Consider the following 24,383-nt stretch of genomic DNA (forward strand, 5'->3'; position numbering starts at 1 on the left):
ACACGGGGGGTTAATATAAGAGAACAAAATATCATTTATATACCAAATATTACTCCATAGACCAGGACACAAACCGATCCTCTCCTCCATCTAACTCTCTACTTCTTTATTGCTTTTTAAACCTCTCTTTATCCCTCCTAACAAACTATGCACAATTATTACAGAACAAATCCTTTTTTTGTTTCTTTACATTTATCTTTTCTTTTCAAAGTTTTATTTATTTCTTTATTTTTTATCATTCTTTCTCTCTCTCTCTCTCTCTCTTTTTCTCAATTTCTTTATTTCTCTCTTTATATCTCTTATTTTTTATTTCTATTTTCTCTGTCTCTTGTAGCAAAAAAAGAAAAAGATTAACAATGAATTCCTAAGCACAGACCACACACTGTAAATAAATAAATATTGTATCTACTATTTCTATTTCCCATAGATACAATGTAAAGATCTAATAATATTCACAGGCTCTGTCTCTAACCCACCCCAATATATTCTGTATAGGAGAAGTTTTGTAGAAGGCGAGCCCCCAGTGTCATGTGACTTTTGCCCATTTGATATATACAGATCTGACCCCGTCATAGATGGTCAGTGTAGGAAGCAGCAGGCTGTGTGACTTGGAGCAATCTGTGTATATCTGTACAGATAAGAAGGTTGGAGAGTGAACACCATTTTATTGCCGGGATTAAAACTTTTATCAGATATAATGAACCTGTCACCCAGCAGAGATATCTTCTGTATTACAGTTCCAGGAATTTAGGACAAAGTATATGATGTGATCACATAACATGACTGCATGGGATATACATATCATATCATCATGAAATAGTATGGAATATACTTATATTATCATGAAATACCATGGGATTATTATTATTAATATTAATAAACAGGATTTATATAGCGCCAACATATTGCGCAGCGCTGTACATTAAATAGGGGTTGCTAATGACAGACAATACGGACAGTGACACAGGATGAAGGAGAGGACCCTGCCCCAAAGAGCTTACAATCTAGAAATATACATATCATATTATCATCATGAAATAGCATTGTTTCCACTCTGATTTTTGTTATGTATGATGTGCTCATGTAATGTTTGCATGATGGGGTATATATATGTGCTCACATAATGATTACTGGTATAATTTTTGTATTATCAGATTATAGGGGGTTAGATAAGAATACATTGTATATATCAGTGTTTGATGTGCTTGCATACCATGATATATAATAGAGTATATTATGTCATATTATGAATTTCCATTATTTCCACTTGGCTTGTTCTGATGGTTGTGTTCTGTGGCCCTCTTTGCACTTTTTGTGGATCTCTTGGTCACATGAACTCATTCTTTGTTCACTTTAGTGTAAAAGTGAAGAGGAATAGACAGTTAGTTCCCTTATGTGCAGACGTATGGCCTGAGCTGAGTGTGCGTCTCACGGAATGGGATGTGTCGGGTGACATGTATGACGTTGTCTATGGGAAAGGTTAGCAGGGACAGAGGAGATTTTAAAGTCTAGGTCAAGACAAAAACATTTAAGTTATATGTGGATAGAAAGGAAAGTGTAGAAGCACTGTGTGAATTTTTATGATGCCGGAAATAGATTTCTGCTTATTTTCTGAATTTTATAATACTGGCGAAAGATTTCTGCTCAATGTCTGTCTTGCTGGTTGTGAGGGAAATTAAGGAAAAATGTTTAATAACGGAATAAACCAGACAGGGGTTCCAACCTGCCCCTATTCTTCCAAAAATTTGCAACAAAGACCCAACACAGTTTTATTCTTTCCCAATGTTATGCAAGATTTAAACTCCATACAGACACTTCATTCTTGTTGCTATCAATCAGTAGCAATCATCTTCAGTGACAGGAGCAGCAAGTAAATTCTGTCCAGATTTTTGTTTGTTCTATGGAGAGGGGAGAGCATCCCGTCATTGGCTGTGGGGCCGCAGGGTAGATCATTAAATGACTTCAGGGGGCCACTGTATCAATGTTTTCACCTGAGACAATCACAAATAAAAATCTATCATCTGTATGCACCATTAGAAAAAAAAACTTTTGACCCAACTTTACTATTTAAGCACTTTTACCAAATGGGCATCCAAAAATATAAGGGGTAAATCTCAATATAGAGGGGGCATGTATTTGCAATGTGGTGCCATTTATTGTTAAAGTCACTGCTACACACTTTACTGTTAGACTAACATTGCTGTGCAGTGAACATTCATTGCAATGCAAAGTGCTACAAAAATCGTATATTCACCAATTTTGGACCCCATGTTTTTGGAATGGGGGAGGAAATCCACGTAAACACAGGGAGAACCTTCAAACTCCATGCAGATAGTGTCCTGGCCGAGATTAGAACCTGGAGCCTAGTGCTAACCACTGAGCCACCGTGCTGCCCATTTATGCTTGTGCTAACACAGCACCATAGTGTGAATAGTCTGCATACAGTGAATTGGTTGTAAACGAGCTGTCTGCTATGTATTTCTATATAATAAGAAGAATATACTCATATAGTGATATGTACTGTGAAGAACTCAAATATAGACCTGGTTTAATAAATCAAGTTGTGTTGCTGTGATCTGCCCCTACAACTGTGTACATTGTCAGTATTTATCGGCCCATATAGCAATGAATAGATTGTTGAGGCATATATTTAAATGAATATGAATTAGGATTGTTGGAGTGTGTTGCACATTTGTTGTGTTGTAACTCATAACGTCCAATCATATCTGGCACTTTGGTAAAGTTTACTTGATTTTTGCATTATTATAGAAGTCTGAATACAGAGATCACATGATGTCAAATTGTCACCGTGGTCGGTTGGGATTGATTTAGACCTTCAGGCAGATTTCGGAAGAATCTCAGGAATCTGGAAGCAAAGGTAGTGAGAGAGAAAGGTGCACGTCACGGTGACTGAACATTACCTGGTGATGTCACTGGGATCGGTTGGTTTCCTCATTGCTGTGACCGGTAGTTTCTATCATGTTACACAACGTCCTTTGCGGTGACACAACACAATTTAAACCGGATTCTTTTCACGGAAGTGACACCTTGCTTCCTGGTTCAAACAATGCCACCACTCAAGCACGCAGTGCATTGATTTGTCAGAATCAACTTTTTCATTATTTACATTAAAAATTGAGAATTTAAGTTACTTTGTTTATGTTTAATACAACGAGAGTCTGCATATGTTCAGTGTCATGCTGGGACTTGTGGTACCTCCGCTGTGCCAGACCAGCAAGTCAGCCCCTTCCTCCACCGCTTTGCATAGCCGTAATCATGTCAGGTTGCTCCAGGACGCTGCCAGGTCACTGAGGCCATGAACCGGCTGACTGTTTAACATTAACCTGCTGTCGTCATGATTTTCTTGCATTTATGCCCAGCATAGTCATGTGATCATTTAAAGGGCGACTCCTGACAACCTGCTAAAAGTATACAGCCGGGTGAAATGTAATGCAGCAAAAGGCACTCAAAGTACAGCAAAAATTAAAGAACAGTCACAGGTGACCCTATTCTCTCTTTTTTAATAATAGATCCTTATTGGATATATAGATCAGAGTGAATGAATTCTTTAGTAAATGCATTATAATATTTGTGAGCTTAAAGGAAAACTCTCAGGGTATGAAAATGGAGAGAGTGGTCTCCAACGCTGTGATTGGGGCAGATTTATTAAAGCTCGTTAAGACTGGAGAGGATACACGTTCAAGCTGGGTGATCAAGCAAACCTGGAATGGATTTCTTAAGTCATTTGCTATTAGCAAATGTTTTCCATCCTGGATCAGATCCATTCTAGGTTTGCTGGATCACCCAGCTTCACTGATGAACCTTGCAGAGCTTTAATAAATCAGACGCACTATATCTACCTATGCGTGCTCCATATCTGTAGGTGGGACTCTAAAAGTCCTAAGGCAACAAGTAGGCATTAGCAGTTCCTTACGATTCTCAATAAATCAGCACCCATCTCAGGAATACATGGGGGTCATCAGGAGATCTGCGGGACATTGAAACTCCGCTGTCACCACCATAGGCTGTACAGTAGTTTCCCAGCAGGCGAACAGCCAAATCTTGCTCACCTTTTTGTTTACATTGGAACCAACCTCCGCAGAGAATAAATGATTTAATTGGTGATCTGACCCTAAAAATAACATTGTCAGGTTGGGTAATTATAAGCCAGATGCTATTTATACTTTTACAGGACTTTGTACTTTGTAACATTACCGGCAACAAAAAAAAATAACTTTCAGCTGTATTTGTGTCACTTCTGACGTATCCCAATCACAAATGATTCAGCTCATTTCACACGCTGCTGTAAATTCATTATCAATGTTTCTGAACACAAGTAATATGAACGTCTATCTAGGGATAGTGATGTCATCGCCACTTATTGCAGCGCTGTGATGTCATCTTTACATTTGGAGAATTGTGCTATGATGCGTGTCACCTAATGTTTTTCTGTTGATTATCCTGGGATTTGGGTCAAGGTTTAAGTCGTTACTTGTAGCACTCATTTATGCCACAGAGGTGAAATCTTGTTGTTCGTAGAATCTTTTGTAAAACTTTCTATTTCTTTATTCAAAAAATTAATTTATTGTACACGGCCGGGCATAGATCAGTGCTGTCCAAACGCTTTTCTTAGCAGCCTGTGTGTTAAATTTGGAATGGTGGCGTTCCTCCGGTGATTCCCTCCTCTGGCTGTCCTTGTACATTCTTTTTTTGGTAACTTGGGGCAGGTATTGGCAAACTGAAGACCTCCATTGTATTATTATTAGGGGGCTGCAATTAGGAATATTGAACTTTTATTAGAAGAGTTATTTGAAGGTATATTTTCCCAGACTCGGTGTTCTCCCCAGGTTCTTTTAGTTGGGCGCACCACCCGGCATTTTTCAGTAACTACCCGGCTGTTTTTGGGTGGTCACTGAAAACTTGGGTCACAATACAGATGCCACCACCTTTCCTACTCAGCTTGAAATAATTCCTGGCCAGAACAAAGCACACTTTATATTTTGCAAGTGTGAAATTTACGTTTTGCATCCTAAATTGTTGGAATTTTGTGTTTGTCCATAGAAAAATGATGCTTCAACACCCAGGTCAAGGATCAGCAGTGGAAGTCAGCGCAACCGCCATTGTCCCATGCCTATCCCCAACCATGACATTTGCTTTTGAAGACTTCAACAACCTGACACCTCTGGTGAAAGAAGAACTGAGGTTCACCATTCAGAATAAACGAATCCGCGCTCCCTGCAGCTTGGACAGCGTTGTGGTCGCAGATCGGCCCGTAGAGATGACAGTGAATAAGACAGAGGTATGTTATGTCTGGGGTCAGATTGAAGGGGTTATACAGGAGAATTGGTTACCATTCTTATATAAAGGGGAACACCAGGAAATGGCTAAATACACTGAGGATATGGATTGTTTGATGCTTTATTAATATTAAACAGTATTTATATAGCGCCAACATGTTACATAGCGCTGTACATTAAATAGTGGTTGCAAATGACAAGACAGTGACACAAGAGGAGGAGAGGATCCTGCCCTGAAGAGCTTACAATCTAAGAGGTGGGGAAGTAACACACAAAGGGTCTGGAGAGGATACACTTTTACCAGGGAAGCTGGGTGATTCAGCAAACCTGCAATGGATTTCTTTAAAGTCATTTGGTATTTGGTAGCAAATGTTTTCAATCCTGGACCAGATCCATTTCAGGTTTGCTGGATCACCCAGATTCACTGATGAAAGTGTATCCTCTCCAGTCTTTGAGAGTTTTATTAAATCAGACCCAATAGGAGGGGCTTTCATGTTGATAGGTAAAAAATCACAAATCAATATCCCTGTGATCAGCTAATATCAAACACAAGCCATTAAAAGATCCTTGAGATGTCCAGGGGGTTAGTATGCTGCTGGGAGAATATCTTGAACTTATGCAGACATGTTCTTTTATTTCCCAGTTTGTGCCGGAGGAAGAAGAGAGAAAGAAGAGGAGAAGAGAGAGGAACAAGGTTGCGGCTGCAAAGTGTCGAAACAAAAAGAAAGAGAGAACAGAAAGCTTGCAAAAGGTGAGAGTACACAGAAGTCAGACATGCTTTCCCACCGGTCAATGTGCAGAAAATATAATAATATATAATAATATATTTGTAAGACTAAAGGGCGTATTTCAAGAAAAAATGGTTTACGCATGTGGTGTTTGCTGCGCAGGCTTCAGGATTTTAAAAAAGTTGCAGCCTAACAGAAAAGAATGAAACATTAAAAAAAAAAGTCAAACTAAAAAAAAAAAGGAAATCTTTCTGTAAGAGTTCAGTGATTGGGGAAGTATCAGGTCATGTGATCAGTCAAAATCACATACGCATGTGCACATGTGCACAGAACAGTCTGACTTTAACAAGGCATTTTATCTAAGCACCCTGAATGCAGGAAACAAGAAGAAACCAAATGTGACTGATTTATTAAAGCTCTCTCAAGGCTGGAGAAGATCCACTTTCTTCAGTGAAGCTGGGTGATTCAGCAAACCTGGAATAGATCTGGTCCAAGATTCGAAAAATTTGCTAGTAATTAGCAAATTACTTTGAAGAAAATTCATTCCAGGTTTGCTGGATTACCCAGCTTCACTGAAGAAAGTGTATTCTCTCCAGCTTTGGAGAGCTTAAATAAATCACACCCACTGTTGGAGATCAGACGTGTTGGTTTCTCCTTGGTATCACCGTTGGCCGCATCTGCGGGTTTTTAGGGGCCACAGTGCTCCCATGGCCAGTGAGAGGAATACAAACTGCAGTATTGGAGAGTTGTAAGAATAATCCCCCATCCCTTCCATATACGTATGCTTTTTTGATGGCCAGTAATGGGCATGCATATCTCAAGAGAGGCTCTCCATGATATAAAAGTCCTTAGTAAGCAGATTTTAAAAATGCTTTTATTTTATTATTCATTTTTTTCCCTAATCGCTTCCTTCTTTCTTCTATAAAGGAATCTGAAAAGCTGGAATCCATCAATGCTGAACTGAAAGCCCAGATTGAGGAACTAAAGAACGAGAAGCAGCATCTTATCTACATGTTGAACCTCCACCGACCCACCTGCATCGTGCGAGCACAGAACGGCCGGACCCCGGAGGACGAACGCAAACTCTTCATTCAACAAATCAAAGAAAGCACTCTGCAGAACTTGGTGACGGAGGGTGTAAACTGACCACCCATCTGCCGGACTAATAAATAAACTTTGTGCCCCTGGGGGGTCCAGGACATCAGAGAATCCTTGCAGCTGAGGAATCTTTACCAGGAAGAACCAACATCGTATTACCATCAGATGTGTTTGGTTGGAAAGTGGAAGGAAAACCCTTTTATAGGATGCTTTGAGCTCCTTCCATTCACTGGTGGATTGGAATCTCCAATAGAAGAACGTATTTTACCTTTTAGGAGTTATTACCAGGTTCCATTCACTAGTCGATTGCTGCTTCCTCCTTCAGCAGTCTGATTTGTATTTTACACTTTGTGCAATCAACAGAAGCAAGAAAAAAAAAAAACATTTCAGTGTTTTTGGGGTGATGGCATCTGTCACCCATTAACGTATCTGTTCTAATCCACAGAAGTATTTAAGTAGATGGAGACATACAATGAACTGCCTTAACTGATCCATTCAGCGACGATGCACATTTTACTTGTTTCTGCTATTTATTTTTGAGAAGTGTTTTTTTGCTTCCACCGTATTTGTCAATGTTTTATTTTTTTTTTCTGTTGTCACAACTTTGGGCACTAAAAAGTTTCTTTAAAGTGCACCTGTCCCCAGACTATGGACTATCTATCAATGAGTTTTAAAGCAAGCTATTCCTGACCTCTCTAGCTGGTTTAATATGAAGGTATTCATTCTCAAAGATCCTCAAAGCTGTCATGATCTGCTGTCCATAGTAAGAAATTTCACTGCCTGAGTTGAGAACTTTGAAAATGAATTTTTCAATAATGCTTATAGGTACAGAGATGAATACGGGCTTGGTTTAAAGTGCTTTTATTTCTTATTTGGAATATGGAAGTATGCATGATCTGGGCACAGGTTCCTTTAAAGTGTATCTGCGGCATAGAAAAAAATCAAAACAATAATTTCCAAGGTGAACTTATATATTCAAGAATCTGAGTTGACACTCCATGCTGAGCTCTAGCTGGATCTCCAGCTAAAAGGTCATAGTGAATATGGGTTCACACTTTGAAATGGCTTCTATTCGGGGTTGTTTGTAAGTACATTTGTTCCCTCATCACTTTTTGCTGATCTTGTAGTAAATGCCGACTTCTTATAATATTGGTATTTGCTGTTTCTGGCAAGCAAGCACAGTCACATGCTGGCTTGTTACATTTCTGAGGTCTCAGTGGGTATATATGCCATATACAGGGGTGGCATGCTCTGCAATGGGTGCCCTTCGGTGTAGAATGCACATATAAATGGAAAGAGACGGCTGTAAAATCTCACCACTCGGGTCTCAGATGTAAAAAGACAGATGGGAATTTGACCCTCTTTTGCCTACTTGGGACTAAAATATTAGTATTAGCTGACATTGGCCTCTATTGTTTGCTCTGTATTGTCATAAAATTACATTAGGGCCAATTACACAAAGACCAGGGTAATTCCCTTTCCATCAGCCATGTCTTGAAACATAATTGTTTCGCTGCTGCCTGGTCACCATATCTCACATTACTGGTGTGTAGAATACGTCCTCCCCCGCCACACATTTTGGTTCATCCCATTCTCTTATACGTTTCTATTGAAGGTATGAGTCAGTGGAAAGTTCCACAGCATGCAGCGGGGGTAACAGATATTTCACACACCTGAAGGGTCAGATGCTTGCTACAACCAGAGAAAAGATTGTAACACAGAAAATATATTGCAGAGACATGATTTGTGTCTGCAGATACATTACATTCATAAGAAAGAACACACATGTAGCAAAGGTCTATGTATTAGTTGTATACAACCAGTCCAGGTCTTTACTTCTTTGATATTCTATCTTGTGGTTTTATTCCTATGCATTTGCTAACATATTTGTTAAATCGCCTTAGCATTAATGTGTGTTTTGGAAGGCAAATGCTCACAGCTCACTTGTGCTCAATTGTGACTTTCTCATTCGTTTTTGCACAGGACAAACCTAAGATAGAAACTGATTTTTGGATAAGGGCGGGTTACCGCTATGGATGCCATTTGTGTCTGTGTGCATAGTGTTAGGGCGGCCAATTCACATGAATGGGTTCCTCAGCACACAATACCAAAGATCATGCAGTGCGCTGCCCCATGTCGTGTTGCAGTGCATTTAGATGCCATTATAATGAATGGCAACCCAATGCATCAACACACCTTGTGTACTTCAGCATACAAACCCATGCACTCATGGGAACATTTCATATACTGCAAGATAAAAAAAAAAACAAAGTATTTAAATATTTCAATTGACAGTGCAGTTTATCGCTAATTCTGCAAGTTACATAGACTAGGATTACAAGTCATTGCTTTCCAGCACCCACCAGTCTTAGAAGTGGTATGCTGGGACTTGTAGTGTCACACCACCGCTATATAGGATAAGCCATAAAACACTTGCTTCAGTCAGCTGGATTACAGCACTGAGATTGTCAGCCCATTTCACAGTGTGTTTCATCCAATATACAACACACAATAAGACAATTACCTCTACACACAAATACTACACGTATGAATGAGACGCCAGCATGACATGTATTTAATTACTATATTCTGTACCAGAACTTTCAATACATGTTAAAGGGATCTGTATGTCCCTAGTGTAACTTTTTGTCTGTGTAAATGTAAAGGTCAACTCTACCCCAACCATGGATTTCAGTACTGATGGCTGTGGGGGCTCATGGGGAGGTCAGCGGGACCCCGGCACAGCCAAAGACTGAAATGGTTTTAGGTTGTGTTGGCTTTTAGGTATTGAAAGGGAATGAATGAAAAACTTTTGCTTGGAACTAATTGCAATCTTGATTCCTAAGGTGTAACGGTGTCACAATATTGATGGTTTTTACTAAGTGATCTGGATTTGTTGTACAGGTGCAGAATAAACCTGCTCACCGATATCTCAAATAGATTAGAAATCAATAGGAAAAAAAATGATTCTAAAAGTGCAAAAACTTCCTGCAACCAATCAGAACTCCCTAACTGACCTAAATCCTAGTGAGTCCTAGTGAATGAGCAGTGAATGCTGGAAATAAATATTTAATTTAAAGGATCTGTCACCTGTACAAGAAAATAAAAAATATACTTTGGTTATGGAAATGTTCTGCAAAAAATAAGCCGTGTGGCTACACGGGGGGGTTGTAGGAGCAGCCAATGACTTGGAATGGGACACCCAGCGAAGGCCATTTTGGAAACCTTAGAGGGGGGGTACAGAACAAGTTAATGCACCTTTTTAATTAATAATAAATATTTTTGTTTATATAGTTTAGTTCCTTTTTTGTACTTTTCTTGAATCCAAGAAGCAGAGTGTTATTTTTTTGTTCTGTTATAAAGTTATTTTGTGCTGGAGTTGAACGGCTGCACTGTGCAGCAGCCAAATTCCTGCACGCTACTCCAAGTTCTAATGCTGAGTTCCAGGCTAAATATAAAAATGAATTTATTAAAAGGTGTTTCTACTTTATTTCTGCCTATGCTTTTCTAAGACGTTCATGGCTCTGTTAGCTCAGCCCTGGATTTTGCTCAGTAACATTACATGTCCTGTGAATAGAAGGTTAAAGGAGAAGCAGCACATTGAACTGCTCATCACTTCCCTTCCCTGCCATTAGTGATCAGCACGACTGATCGGCTCCTTGTGCTGCTTCCACCTTTCCCATTCTAAGCTTTGTCTTTTTATATCTGCCTGGAGTACAGCTTTATAACAAGACTGGTGTATGATGTGCTATGCATTGTAATCGGAGTGCTGTGCATCTGTATAACTTTAATAACTTTTTTTTTGATTTATAACAAAAATCAACCCACTGATCGGTCTCAAATAAAACAAAAAACAATGGGTGTCCCCAACATAATTTTATTTCACCCTTAGATACTCTTGCTCTGTCCACTCATTGTATGATTAATACTACTATATAATATATATGTACATCCATATATCGTTCATTTTGACGCGGGCGTCGTTTTGTTTTTGGCTTTTGTTATTCCCATGTGTTTACTGGCATGTATGTTATTCATGTTAGCACTATATATGTAAAGTATATTAATATTATTATTTTTGTGTTCACTTGATGTAACATCTGCAGGTTCAATTATCGTTGTGGTACTAAGTTTCAAGCCGCTCACGATATTACAGATGTGAGAGGAACTGCATGTTTTAATGTATTTTAAATACAAATTATCGATTAAGGTACTTTATGGCCTTCGGTTTTTTTATTACGAGGTTTCTTTGTGTTTTGATACTTTTAATAAATATACAATTGAAAAACAATCCTTTTCTTTGTATCTTTGTATTTCGTTGATGGTGCCGTCGCTGCGTCCTCACATCAGTAGAATGGTGGGGCAGAGGGGTGGTGGTTAGGAAGGGGTACCTTGGTCTTTATAACATTCTTTATTTTTGAAAAGCATTTTTAAAAACATAAACAATATAATATCCAGTCAGGAAGGAAAGGGGTAGGTATGGGAAACATGTCACAGCATGTTATATATTGTAAAGAAAACGAATGAAAAACGTGGTGAAAATATATACAAGTCATCAAGTTTAGCATTTAAATACACATAGGGGAACAAAGAAGGGACCTTCATAAAATACACTATGTGTTCTAAACCTGCAGTCGCCCACATTTTGGACCTTACGGACCACTAAATATATAATTTTAAATCCTGCGGACCAATAATATGAATTTTTTTTAAAAAGATACAGTTGACGTTCAAAAATCTGTCAACCTCTGAACTTGAGGAGTGCCGGAATGTTGAAATTTCTGGATTTTTGAAGGTTATACTCACATCCATACACAGGCCAGCCTTCCTCTGGCAGCACCCGCGGACATCTGGCACATTTCCAGGGAGCAGGCAGCAGTGACGTCTCAACGAGTATTTAGTGTAACAAGCAAGACCAACAGCTGTTTCTGCAGAACAACGCCATGAAAACATTAGTGCCCAAACAGTGTACTGCAGTCCCTAGTCTGAAAATGTGATCCCAACTTCATGCCGGGAAACTGAAGGATCCGGATTATTGATGGCCAGGTTTTCGATTGTTAACTGTAAATACATTTGTAAAATAATGATCTTCCTAATGGTGTCTGACAAGGACTGTGGAGGCCCTGATTTATTGGTCAGCTCACGAATAAGTGAAGTATTACTATTGTTACTATTATCATTAGTTGTATTATCTTTGGCATTACTAAAGAAATGCAAAATATTTGTTTTCTCATTATGGGTTTATTTGATTCCAATCTAGGACCAAACAAAAATCAATAGTTATCAAAGTCAAACTATTTGATTCCATTAAATATAACAGTTTAAGAAAATACACAGTTAGGGTTATACTTACTTAAAAGAGCATCTGAGAAATAAATAAATTAAAACAATCAGTATTGCCAAATTCCAGTCAGGTTCTAGGTGGCAATATTACATTCAGTATATATAAGTGATTGGCAAAGAGTTTCGGTTCATTGCCTGTTCAGAGGGACAATGCCTGAACAATCAGACAGACTGAAGGCTGCATCAAACAGTTCCATCAATGGCCCTATAAATAAGGGTCAAAGCGGGCAATAGCCTAGGGCCTCCACCTTCTCAAACAGATCGGCAAAGGGTTGCAGGACACTGGAATGCTATGAAATTTGGGCCCCACTTCGTATTTGCCCAGGGCCCCATTTTATCCAACCTACCCAAGTTGTCCTGTGCCCTGCTCAAAAGAACACCTAGGACTTACCTACTGCAGAAGGGGTGTAGCAAGACTAAGACCTATGTTGTTCTGGCATTTGGCTGAAATACCAAGGTGTTACTCATACCATCGCCAGTGGGCATCTCTACATCTATAGCATTGACAAAGCAAATTATCATTGATTCAGAGGCGAAGCAAACATAGTTGGAAGAATTTTTAGAGTTGCACTGCACAGGACTTCAAAAAAAGACTCAGCAATTATTATTATTATTATTATTATTTTTATTATTATAATTATTATTAATAAACAGATTTTTTATAGCGCCAACATATTACGCAGCTCTGTGCATTAAATAGGGGTTGCAAATAACAGATGAATACAGACAGTGACACAGGAGGAGGCGAGGACCCTGCCCCGAAGAGCTTACAATCTAGGAGGTGGGGGAATGAATTACATATATATAGCTCTTAGTTGCCCCTCTTTTGCAACCAAATCCCAAACTTTCACTGCTCTTTAGTCGTCTCATACTTTTGCATTTGCTTCCTTTCCCAATATTTTATAAAGGCTCAATCAGCTGGATTGCCAGCTCACTTTGAATGGAAATGCAAGAATCCATAAGCCACAATAATGATCAGTGGGGGGCTTTTTTTCCCATTTGACACTTTTGCAGCTGTTTGCAACTTCCTTTAGGTAAATGAATCGCCTTTTTGCTGGTAGTATAATAGCGCTAATCTCCATTTTTAGAAGCTTGTTCACAAGGGATAAATACAGAGTTATGTACTATTTACTGTCTTTTTAAAAATAATAAATTAAATACATCACATTAGAAATCTGGAAGCTATTGATAACGAAGGAATAGAAGGTTTGGGTGATGAAAGAGAAGCCCATTAAACAAGGACAGTATGGAGCTGAAGTGTTGCAGTCTGGGAGCTGCAGGAACTTTGCATTCACTTTTCCTGCAGAGAAAACTGCAAATCACAGCTCCACACCGCCATCTACTGGACGTATGGATTAATTCCTACAGAAATGCTCAGCATGCATTACATGGGGGCCAAATGTTTGTCACATTCCTCAACTATCCCCCTCCTCCATCTCCTGGAAAAAATGCATGTTATTTGTGGGAATATTACATATGAGTTATGCACTCCAGATTTAGATCTACTTTAAAGACTTTAAAGTGACCCTGTACACTTTTCAAGTACAGAACTATTCTGAAAAAGCAATAAAAGAAGTTTGAAGAAATCCCTCACTGCTCTATGTAGCTGCAGACATCTTTATATAGGATAGGATTTATATAGCACCAACATATTACACTCTCTATAATTGTTTATTAAAAGGCACATCTAAACCTCACACCTAGCGGTACATCTCAAATTGGGAAACTGATTTACAACTGACACTAGACCCCAAGGTATGGAAACAAATATGGGATAATATAGCAGCAATGCCAATGAAATTAACTACATCATTAATCTTTGTATTGTTCTCAGTACTTTATACACAAAAATTGTCTTAATTATTGATTTTTATTCTTGTTATTTGTTACATGTTTAAATAAGAATTTGAAAATCAATAAAAATGTATTGAAACAGAAAATTATTGATCAATGGTTTGATTCATTAAAGCTCTGGAAGAGAAGATAGTCTGTCATAGGAAAACCTGTGTGATCCAGCAAACTTGGAATGAATTTCTTAAAATAATTTCCTAGTTTTTGGCAAATGTTTTTAATCCTATACCAGATTCACTGAAAATGTGGCATCAGGCAGGTTTGTATTGCAGAAAGGTCCAGGCGATTTCCTTCCTGCAATATGACAATCTACCTGTTCTGTGCATGCAAAGATCAACATATGATGCCAGGATATGCCGGGTATCCTGACATTCCTCAAGACTGTGAACTCCTCTGCGTCATCCCAGCCCGGCCAATCAAGATGTCCAAAGAAGAAAAAGAAGAAGATAGCAGCATCTGTGACGGAACGAGGACAGGTGAGTGTATTAAAAAATGCAATCTATCCACTAGATTGTAAGCTCTTCGGGGCAAGGTCCTCTCCTCCTGTGTCACTGTCTGTATCTGTCTGTCATTTGCAATCCCTGACTAATGTACAGCGCTGCGTAATATGTTAGCGATATAAAAAATTCTGTTTATTATTATTATTATAGTGTAATATATATAGTGCAGAAGAGTCATCCCCTGTCGCTTCTGCAATGAAGGACAGGCCTGATCTCATTTTTTTTTATTTTACATTTAGTTCTACCTTAACATTATGTTCTGAAAGCTTCATATAAAAATTTACAAATATCTCCTAAACGCACAACACATCAAACACAGTTTTGTTTTAATGCTTCTACATGTGTTAAGCTGCATGGTTGCACATTTAAAATATTTATTAGTTGGAGGTTCAGCTGGACTTTGTAAACCTTCAAAGTTTAGTCAAAATTTTCAAGTCTGAAATCACACCAATAAATGGAAATCTCCACTGAATGCCAAAAAATTCTGTATTAGAAAGGTGCAAATAATGCAGCATTGGGCAAAGAGTTTATGAAGCTCTTAGCAGCCAAAATTGGGGCCACAGATCAGTCAGAACCACCCTTAGAACTTACAATATATTCATCAGCTGACCTGCTGAAAATGCTAATTACTGTGAGCCCAGCACAATGCTATATAATTATTACTATGTGTTTATATAGCGCCAACATATTACACAGCGCTGTACAAAGTTTATAGTCTGTTGTTGTCTCTTAGAGGAGCTCACAATCTAATGCCCTTCCAAGAGTCATTTGTTCCTAGCGTTGTTATAAACCTTTTTTTGGAGAAAGACAAATAACCTTACAGAATGTTTTTGGGAATGTTTGAAGGAATCAGAGAGCAATGAATACTTTCTGCGTCCCTGATACGATAAAATCATACATGTAACTAATATTATTATTATTATTATTATTATTAATAAACAGGATTTATATAGCACCAACATATTACGCAGTGCTGTACATTAAATAGGGGTTGCAAATGACAGATGAATACAGACAGTGACACAGGAGGAGGAGAGGACCCTGCCCCGAAGAGCTTACAATCTAGTAGATAGTTCTGAAATTACTCTGAAATACTTGGGTTGTGTGCTTATTTCATATCAATGATTGAGCATTTTCGAAACAGAGATTTTGAAGCAGGCAATCAGCATTTTTAAACAAAAAGTCAGCAATAGCAGCCTATACACTTCTATAACTTTCCTGGGCTTTTTTTCCGTTATACATTTCACCAGCAGGTGGAGCTCTCAGCCAACAAAATGCTTATAGTGTTCATTAAGGCTGAGATCACCCAAAAGTAGCTTCTGATTTGATTGGTTAGAAGTTTGATAAATGCATCAATTATAACTAGAAACAAAATATCTGGGTTATAAAATAAATATATATTTTATATATAAAATAAAAAAATAAATAAATAAAAAAAAATATATATATATATAATTCCCCCAATGATCAGGTTGCTGTAGGATAACCCAGTACTACACAGAATTTCCACAGTTGGTGATAAAAATGGTGCCATGGTTCTACATAGAAAAACAGGCCAAGGGAGTGTCAGTGTTCTGTAATCTCTATGGGAGATTGTAGACTTATTACTTGCTTGGCACCCATGATCATCAAAGATTCTGCCAATAGGTCCATTTTATATAAAGCCATAAGCAGGGCAGATATAGGGAGGTACAAAGTGTGCCACTGCATGAGAGCCCCGGACCCTCAGGGACCCCACAGGGCCCCAAGTCATTTAGGTGGGGTTAACCCTTTTCAGTGTGGACACAGCCAGAGGGATCCTTCCAATTCCATCTCCATGTTTTCATTGCTGGAGTGCATTGGACAGTAAATGGGTCACTGTGGCAGGGAATGGGGTGAAATCTCCTAAATGGAGCCACAGAAAGTTATAAAAACCTGACGGAGGTCACAACTCCATTCTATTCCTAACCAATAAATATGATATCTTTCCACTTTGCTTGGGTTTCAGAAGTCCCCAAGTCTGAGCTGGGGATCCAGCTTGTTGTATCTGATCTGGCAATGAGGGAATGAAGTTGAATCGGCATTATATCAGAACAATTTGTAAAATCCATAATAAAAAAATGACAATCAAAAACTGTATAAAGGGTCACAATATTCCCTCCAGCATTCAGCTAGGAAATCATATTCATCTGTGATGGTGTTGTATGATGTCATAGGGGCGTGGTCATTACATCATATGGGGTTGGAGCAAATCTGAGAATGGTGAAGGTTGATGTGCTAGCACTGGATAAAGATTCTGGAATCTTTAATAAAATATCCAATTGGAAGCCTTTTTTAGTTTTGTCAGGCTTCATTATGTTAAAGATCAGAAGGTTTGGTATGTAATCAATTTCTAAGGGATAGAGATCATGACTACTTAGGTAGTGTTGCTGAGCCTGGACAATTATAGATAAGGAGAGGATGAAGAGAAAAATGGCTCTTTAAGGCAATATTTTTATAAAATTGATTAAAATCTTTTATTTATATTCAATAAAATAAAATGAATGTATTTGATAATAATACTGATAATAAATGTATTATCAGTAATTGAACTTGTAATTACTGATCTTCTATTCTTTTAATTTACATCGCTACCAGGTCAATATAACAAGGTCTCAATTCCCCTGAGGAAGCCCATTAGAGCAAAACGCGTCAGGAGACACCATTAACAAGAAAAATTACCTATATTGACCCTCACTTCACTGGGGTTGGTGTACATTATAACTAACCCGATGTAATGTATCCAGATTTATATTGTCAGAGTACTAAAACCATATATGTGTGTGTGTTAATACATTTATTTTATTTTATTGAATATAAATAAAACGTTTTGATCAATTTTATAAAAATATTGCCTTAAAGAGACACTTTTCTCTTCATCCTCTACTTACGTTAAAGATTAATATAAATTAAATTATACAGGTAGTCCCCGAGTTAAGGACATCCAACATATGGACGACTCCTAGATATGAACGGGGCTTCCCTGCTCGCTGGTGTACAGGATGGAGGTGCATTTTTGCATATCAAAGCACAGCTTGCTCCAGAAGGTAATGAATGTCTAGGATCTATAAAGATTTTTTTTTTTATTTTTGCTTTGTTTGTGATTAGCTCACAGTGGGGATTTTATACAGTAACTGACACCACACTGCCTAATAATATGCTGAGACAAACATCTGTCCTATTTGCATTTATTAAAATATTGTTCCTGTTCTGACTTACCTACAAATTCAACTTAAGAACGAACCTACAGCCCCTATCTCGTATGTAAACCTACAGCCCCTATCTCCCCCGGGGGATTACTTGTATATGTTACCCACTCCTGGCTCAGCTCAGCACCTCGGGGGCTGTCTCTTGCTCTGCAATCTTTGCTTCCTGTTTTAGGTGTCTTAAATTCCAATTTGCAGGGAGAAGCTCTATGGTAATGTTAAGGAGCAGCACTAAAAAGTGATACATGGGTGTATTTAGAAATGTTTTCACCCAAGATTCACTAAATTTTACCCCAAATCCACACATATATTCACACTGGATTCAATCAATAAAATGTGTGGATCAAAGTGATGATTCAGGATTACCACATCTATCTTTTTTTTGTTTGCTGGTGTGTTGCAATAGTATGCGGTGGGCCTGGTGCTCTTTTTAGTGCGGACATAGACAACAAAACCAACCTCTAATTGAACCCAATGTGGAAAATGTTTTAGTTTAGGTAAATGGGTGAATATTTGGTGTATTTTTATAAATACACCCCATATGTGTTTAAAATCCCTGAAAGTACACTTTGCTACAGTGTGAATTCTACATTTGTCATTGTGCCAATCAAAGATTTGCAGCAAGTCTTTAAAAAAAGGAGAAAAAAAAGAACCACTTTTCTAGTTTTTGGAAATGCCTGGAAAAGCCCAGCAGTGACAGCCTATTACCGCTCAGTGTTTGGGATTGGTGAATGCTGCAGTAAAATACCGCTGGTCTGAACATAACCATAGGGTGGATTCAGACCTGCAGAGGAATCAAGCAATCCTCTGCAGCTACCAGTGGGTGGCAGTTTGAGTCATACTGAATTGCTCACTACTGCCCCCCAGGGAAGCAGTTCCCAGACATGAGGAAGTGGTGAACACACTGCAACCTCAAAGTGTCTGAGCATAGCCTTACTGTAAATAATTAAATTCTTTATTTTTCTAAAGCTTTATTCCCACTATAAAAAAATTGCATTAACATGAATATAGTGCAGTGCAAAGCCACCCATCCATCGTGACGCGGACTCCATTCATTACAATCAATAAGGCAGGGCCCAAAAAGAAATAAATATACATGCAGAGAAATGCTGATCTCTTTCCATGCAGTGTTTAATATTCCCGCATATTACAATATATTTAGCATATCTAACCATTCAATGGGCAATCAGCGATTTCTGCGAAGGCTATAGATAGGATTGCGCAAATCATTGCCTGCCATTGTCACTGCGGGAAGGTTTAAACATGGTGACATTTCTGGTACACCTTCCAATGAGCCATTGTGTTTATAGGAAATAGGAAACACAAACTTCTGCTTGGAGTGACCATTTACTGAGTTAGAACCGATGAGACTTTGCTATGAGTCGATGTGAAAATAAAAATAAAAGTGAGAACTGTGGAAGAGGTTGTGATCACCAGCGGCCACATTCATTGCTCACTTCTAACCTTAGAAAAGAGGAACGGGCACGGCTTGTATGGGGGTAAAAATACTCAATACTGAGAAATTGCCAGTAATAGATTATGTGCAATGCTATATAGAGAGATGGGAGCTGAGCATCAGATTGGGAGGTGTTGGGTGCAGATATTCTATAGCAGCCATTCTTGACTTTTTTTTAACATGGGGAATCTTTTAGGTCTTCATGGAACCCCTTCTATAATGACTTTATCCACATCTCACAGTACAGTTGTGATCAGTGGATAAAGTTGTGATCAGTGGAAAGGATTCCTCTTACATTGCTGGTCAGTGGGAAGAATGTCACTCTTTCCTTGACCTATTACAACATTACCTTGCAATCCAACATCATGCATTAAAGTCTCCTGAAGAAGCCTTAAAGGCGAAACGCGTCGGGTCACAATCCATGTTTTTTTACATTGTTAGTGATGTTTTGTCTAGTTAATAGGTGACAAGTTACCCCCGTGCCTTCAGACACAGCGGGGTGGACCTCACTCTTGTGTGTGTTGTTGTTGAAAATGTGTGTTGTTTGAAAATTACTTACTTTTTTGTTGTTTTCATTCCTGAAATTAAGGAATAGAATTGTACTCTATAATCAATACACTGCCACAACTAACAAATACCCTGGTTTTCTTTTTTTCTTTAATTTTGCATCAAATTATTTCTTTTTTTGCTGTTACTGAAGAGCATTTTGCTGCCCTAATTAGGCAGACACTTTCTCAACCCCCGAAAAAACTCTCACAACTATTTTACAATAACATAATAAACACCTAAAAGCAGCTCCATAGAAATCTACTTCTTAACCACTAGGTGGCGCACCAGACACCTGCATAGGTGGTTTATACCTGCCCTTAGATTTTTTTTTTTCCACAAAAAACGTGCACTGGGGTACTATTGATAATCCCTCCTCTAAAGAGGAAGGGCCACCCTTTTCCCCAGACCCTACGAAGCCAAGCTCCAGATGAGGGCTGGGTACTAGGCCCATCCAGCCGAAGCTGGAATGGACTTACTTGCCTCTCTAGCCGTAACCAGAGAGGGACGTTTTCTCCATGGGACTGCCAAGGCAGGTCCCATCGGATACTAAACTGGGAGCTCTCCCGAAGGGACACTCCCACTGAAGGAGAGCACCTGGTTTTAGGCCAAAGCGCTCTCCAGACATCAAGGCTAACCCATAAGCGAATAGCACCCTCCATCAAACAAGTGGCAACAAATACCACACCAGTGATGTGACAAACATAAAAATACATTAAAAAATAAGTGCTCAGTGCATAACACACTGGGCATCAGGTTTTAAAAATTGCCCAACTGCACTAGCCGCAGCTAATGCAGTAAAAGGCGATGTGCCGAATCAGCAAAAAAAGTGCGTGTACTGGTGCACATTAATATCAGTGAGTTCCTGGGCCCAGTGATATTAAGGTGCCCCTGGGTCGCCACCCCAGGGGTACTACACTCGAAAGCGAGATCCGACCGCCTGTCAGCTAATGGGCCAGACCAAGGTTTCCGTCCACCAACCAGCGGGTCAGTCAAAACTGTGGGTGCTCCTTCTCAGGGCATGCCCCATGCCTTCTCCGAGGGAGGGAACCGGGAGAATTAGCATAGGGCGGCCCCTTACAGAGCAACACCAACAGGCAGACCGTCCTTAACAGAGCGACTTGAACACTGCATTCTTGCCAGGAATGCCAGTGCCTTTCCACCCTGATCACTGGAAGAATTCGGTACTACACTTGATCTTAGCCAAAAGGGTAAAAAGACATTATAGGTGGAAGACAGATGATGTTGAAGTCACCTGTTTTCCACCTATGATGACCCCTGCAGCTATGAATGTTCACGTTACTGATGTAGTGGTCAGTAGGATGAGCTGCAGCATGCAGTGGGAAGAACCAGGCACCTGGAAGATTCAGACACTGAAAATGCCAATGGTAGTAAGTTAAATCTGAAGTTTAATCTGCTAATATTTTGCCCTCCTTGGTTCCTCATGCCTCCTCCCCTTAAAAAAATGCTACTAAAATTATTAAACAAAACTTTCTATTTTCATTACTTACCTGATTATCAAGGTGGCTTGTGGGAGGGGTTAGCAAGGTATTTTGCATTGCTTTTTTAAAACAGAGAGAACAGAGAGCTGTGATAATGTAATACTGGGGTCATTCACTATTACTGAAAGAACTGGGAACCAATAAAAGCTCAGGCCAGGGACCGATCATTTAGTATGTCAACTTTTTGAAATTCCAGTTGCCAAAGTGATCAAAAAACTTCAAAATCTGTAGTACTTTGTAGAATTTTTTTTAGAAATAAAAAAAAGTTTTGTTTATTTTGTACAATACAATGTTTGGAAACAGCACATGTATCATAACTGCATAAAATACAAAATTCAACAGAAAATTGTTGGTGCCGTGACAGGGTTACAATTACCATTTCTACTGCTGTGGTTCTTCCTTGTAGCACTCACAGTTCATTCTGCACATTGCCTTGTATAACGCTTTCAAACCAACTGATTGCATCCAACATATGGCAGACCCAGAAGGTAATCCCGTTTGAATCCTATCGTCCAGAATCCAAACTTTTTGTTGCATTTTGTTGAATGGCATTTACCAGACGGATACGCCTGTAGTTCTCTATTGTCAGGAAGTGGTGTGGTTGTTACTGTAACATATGTGTTGCTTACTAACTTTCTAATCTGTGGGCGTTCATCTGTCGTCAGACAGTTCCTGTGAATGGCAGTCAGACTTTGCTGTCAATGTTGTCACAGTAAATTTTTGTGGTAATTTTCAATGAAGGTTTCCCGCCTGCCTGCTTTACACTTGTTCTGGGAACCCCGGGGGGGAAGGCGGGGGCAGGACCTGGAGGGGAATATGGGCCGTAGAAATGGCTGTGGACCTGAAACCAAATGCACAGAATCTGTAATAAAACAAGGCAAGGAGAAGATGAACCCGAGTGACCCAAGTGACCGACCCAATTAGAATCCATCTAGCACTGGTCTGGATTTAGTATATCCAAAAGCCAATTTATTTATTTTTTGATAACATATGGAAGGGTTATCAACCTCATCAGCTTTGGGTTTTTTGTATGTTCACGCTTGGCAGATTCATTCTTTCTATTTGTCCTGGTTGTAAAAGTTGATTTGTCATTGAAACAGGAGGTGAAAAGTATAAGAGGGGGGGTCCCTCAATTTGATGAATCTTGTCCCCCTGTAACTTTCCTTTTTTGTACTTCCCCTCTCCTACCCCATCTGCCTTGCTAGCCCTTACCTCAGTGCCCCATGCAATGACGTAATTCATTTTTATTGTTACCCAAAAACAGCTTTAGGTTGATCGCTTTGTGTTGCCATTGCCCAGGATATAGTCATGCAGAAATGAAAAGTTACTTAAAGATTTACTGTATGTCAATTCCATATGTACACCCTAATGACACGAAGAAAAATGTATATGTATATTGTCCTTGTGACTTCCAATGAGCATTTAAAGCTTTAAACATTATCTACCTTGTAGCCTACCTACCCCATCAATCCACCATGTATTGAAGATGAACAAAGACAAGCAAAGTCCAACCTCCATGACAGTCCCTATAGATACAATGAAGAAACAATATAGACACGACTTAGTTTATGTGTTATTTGCAAGTTATCATTTGATGGTTTTGAAAACAAATACAGCCACGGCATCTAAAGACTCATCAACTGCAATAGATTAAAACAACTTTTTCAATTTAATTTTAAAGTTTGTATGAGTTTTCAGCGATTGGGTTTAATTCTGGTAATGACAGCACAGCTGCCATCAGAAACAGCAACATCTTCATTCTGATTCATTCTGCTCTACCATACCACAAAGCTGCACCATCACCTGGGCATTGGTTGCATTGTGTGTGTATCCTACCGAGTCTGCATGCATAGAGAGCACTGCATCATAAATAATAATAAGAGTCTCTGCAAAGACAGGAATATACCATCTGCAAAGAATACATTTATATTAAATTAAAACCAAATATATACATTCTAAGAACACACACACACACACACACATATATATATATATATATATATATATATATATATATATATATAACAAAATGACCACAAATCACACATTTCCATCAACTACTTTAAAAAAAAACTGATTTGTTTAATAGCAGAATAACAAAAATGTAATAATCCTAAATATGAATTGATGGTATGCCACTTACATTTGTAACACACTAACATTAACAAAGTGTACTTGATAATGCAACCAAAATGCCCTTGACTGTATTTTAATCAATAAATGTAGCAATGATGTGAATTATTTGTGATGTAGTAAAGTATTATTGCTAACATAGCACATAATACATGCACAACCATGTTTGAGCTGACCTGTATATTTCTGTGAAATACTAAAAACATCATTAAAAGCCAAGAAAGAACATATTGTGATAAAACATAATATAAATAGTTAGTGTTTTTCCAAATTTTGTTTATTTTGCAATAAATAGTCTTAGTTTTAGAAAAATGAGCAGTATCCTAAATTACCAGGATTCATTTTATTATATGGCAATACTTGTCCAGTTTATAGTGACACTAAAATTGATTCGACAACAAATCAAAGGCATGTGCAAGTTAAGTGAAAGATTTTTTTTCTTCAATTTTGCACATTTAAATAGAAAAAAGTAAAAAAAAAATCAAAACAATATATATATTATATACATATAAAAACAAATCAACTTGCAAGATGAAATGATAGAAAAAAAGTTTCATTTATCTTAGTTAATTATCTTAGTTCAAATATTCAATTATCTTAGTTAAAAAAAATAAATAGAAGGGGAATGGGAAGGAAGAAGTAAATAGGGCAAAACAGAGTAAATTTGGAGTATTTGTAGATTTTTATATTTATATTTTTTTTCTT

General features: G+C 38.4%; 1 protein-coding gene across 1 annotated transcript; it reads left to right on the plus strand.

Moving 5' to 3' along the window:
- The first annotated feature begins 6 nt into the window (after window positions 1-6).
- Window positions 7-11,414, plus strand: ATF3 (activating transcription factor 3). The gene is made up of 3 exons (XM_072409841.1): window positions 7-5,299; window positions 5,941-6,048; window positions 6,953-11,414. Exons 1-3 carry the CDS (start codon window positions 5,066-5,068, stop codon window positions 7,169-7,171), a joined length of 561 nt encoding a protein of 186 aa, XP_072265942.1. The 5' UTR covers window positions 7-5,065; the 3' UTR covers window positions 7,172-11,414.
- Window positions 11,415-24,383: the final 12,969 nt, after the last annotated feature.

This window comes from Pyxicephalus adspersus, chromosome 4 (genome assembly GCF_032062135.1).
Source record: "Pyxicephalus adspersus chromosome 4, UCB_Pads_2.0, whole genome shotgun sequence".
NCBI lineage: Eukaryota > Metazoa > Chordata > Amphibia > Anura > Pyxicephalidae > Pyxicephalus > Pyxicephalus adspersus.

Bases quoted from the DNA above. Each gene is read 5' to 3' on its own strand.
- ATF3 (XM_072409841.1), top strand. From the start codon at position 5,066: ATGATGCTTCAACACCCAGGTCAAGGATCAGCAGTGGAAGTCAGCGCA. The intron at 5,300-5,940 runs GTATGTTATGTC...TTTATTTCCCAG, and splicing joins TGACAGTGAATAAGACAGAG to TTTGTGCCGGAGGAAGAAGA. The intron at 6,049-6,952 runs GTGAGAGTACAC...TCTTCTATAAAG, and splicing joins GAACAGAAAGCTTGCAAAAG to GAATCTGAAAAGCTGGAATC.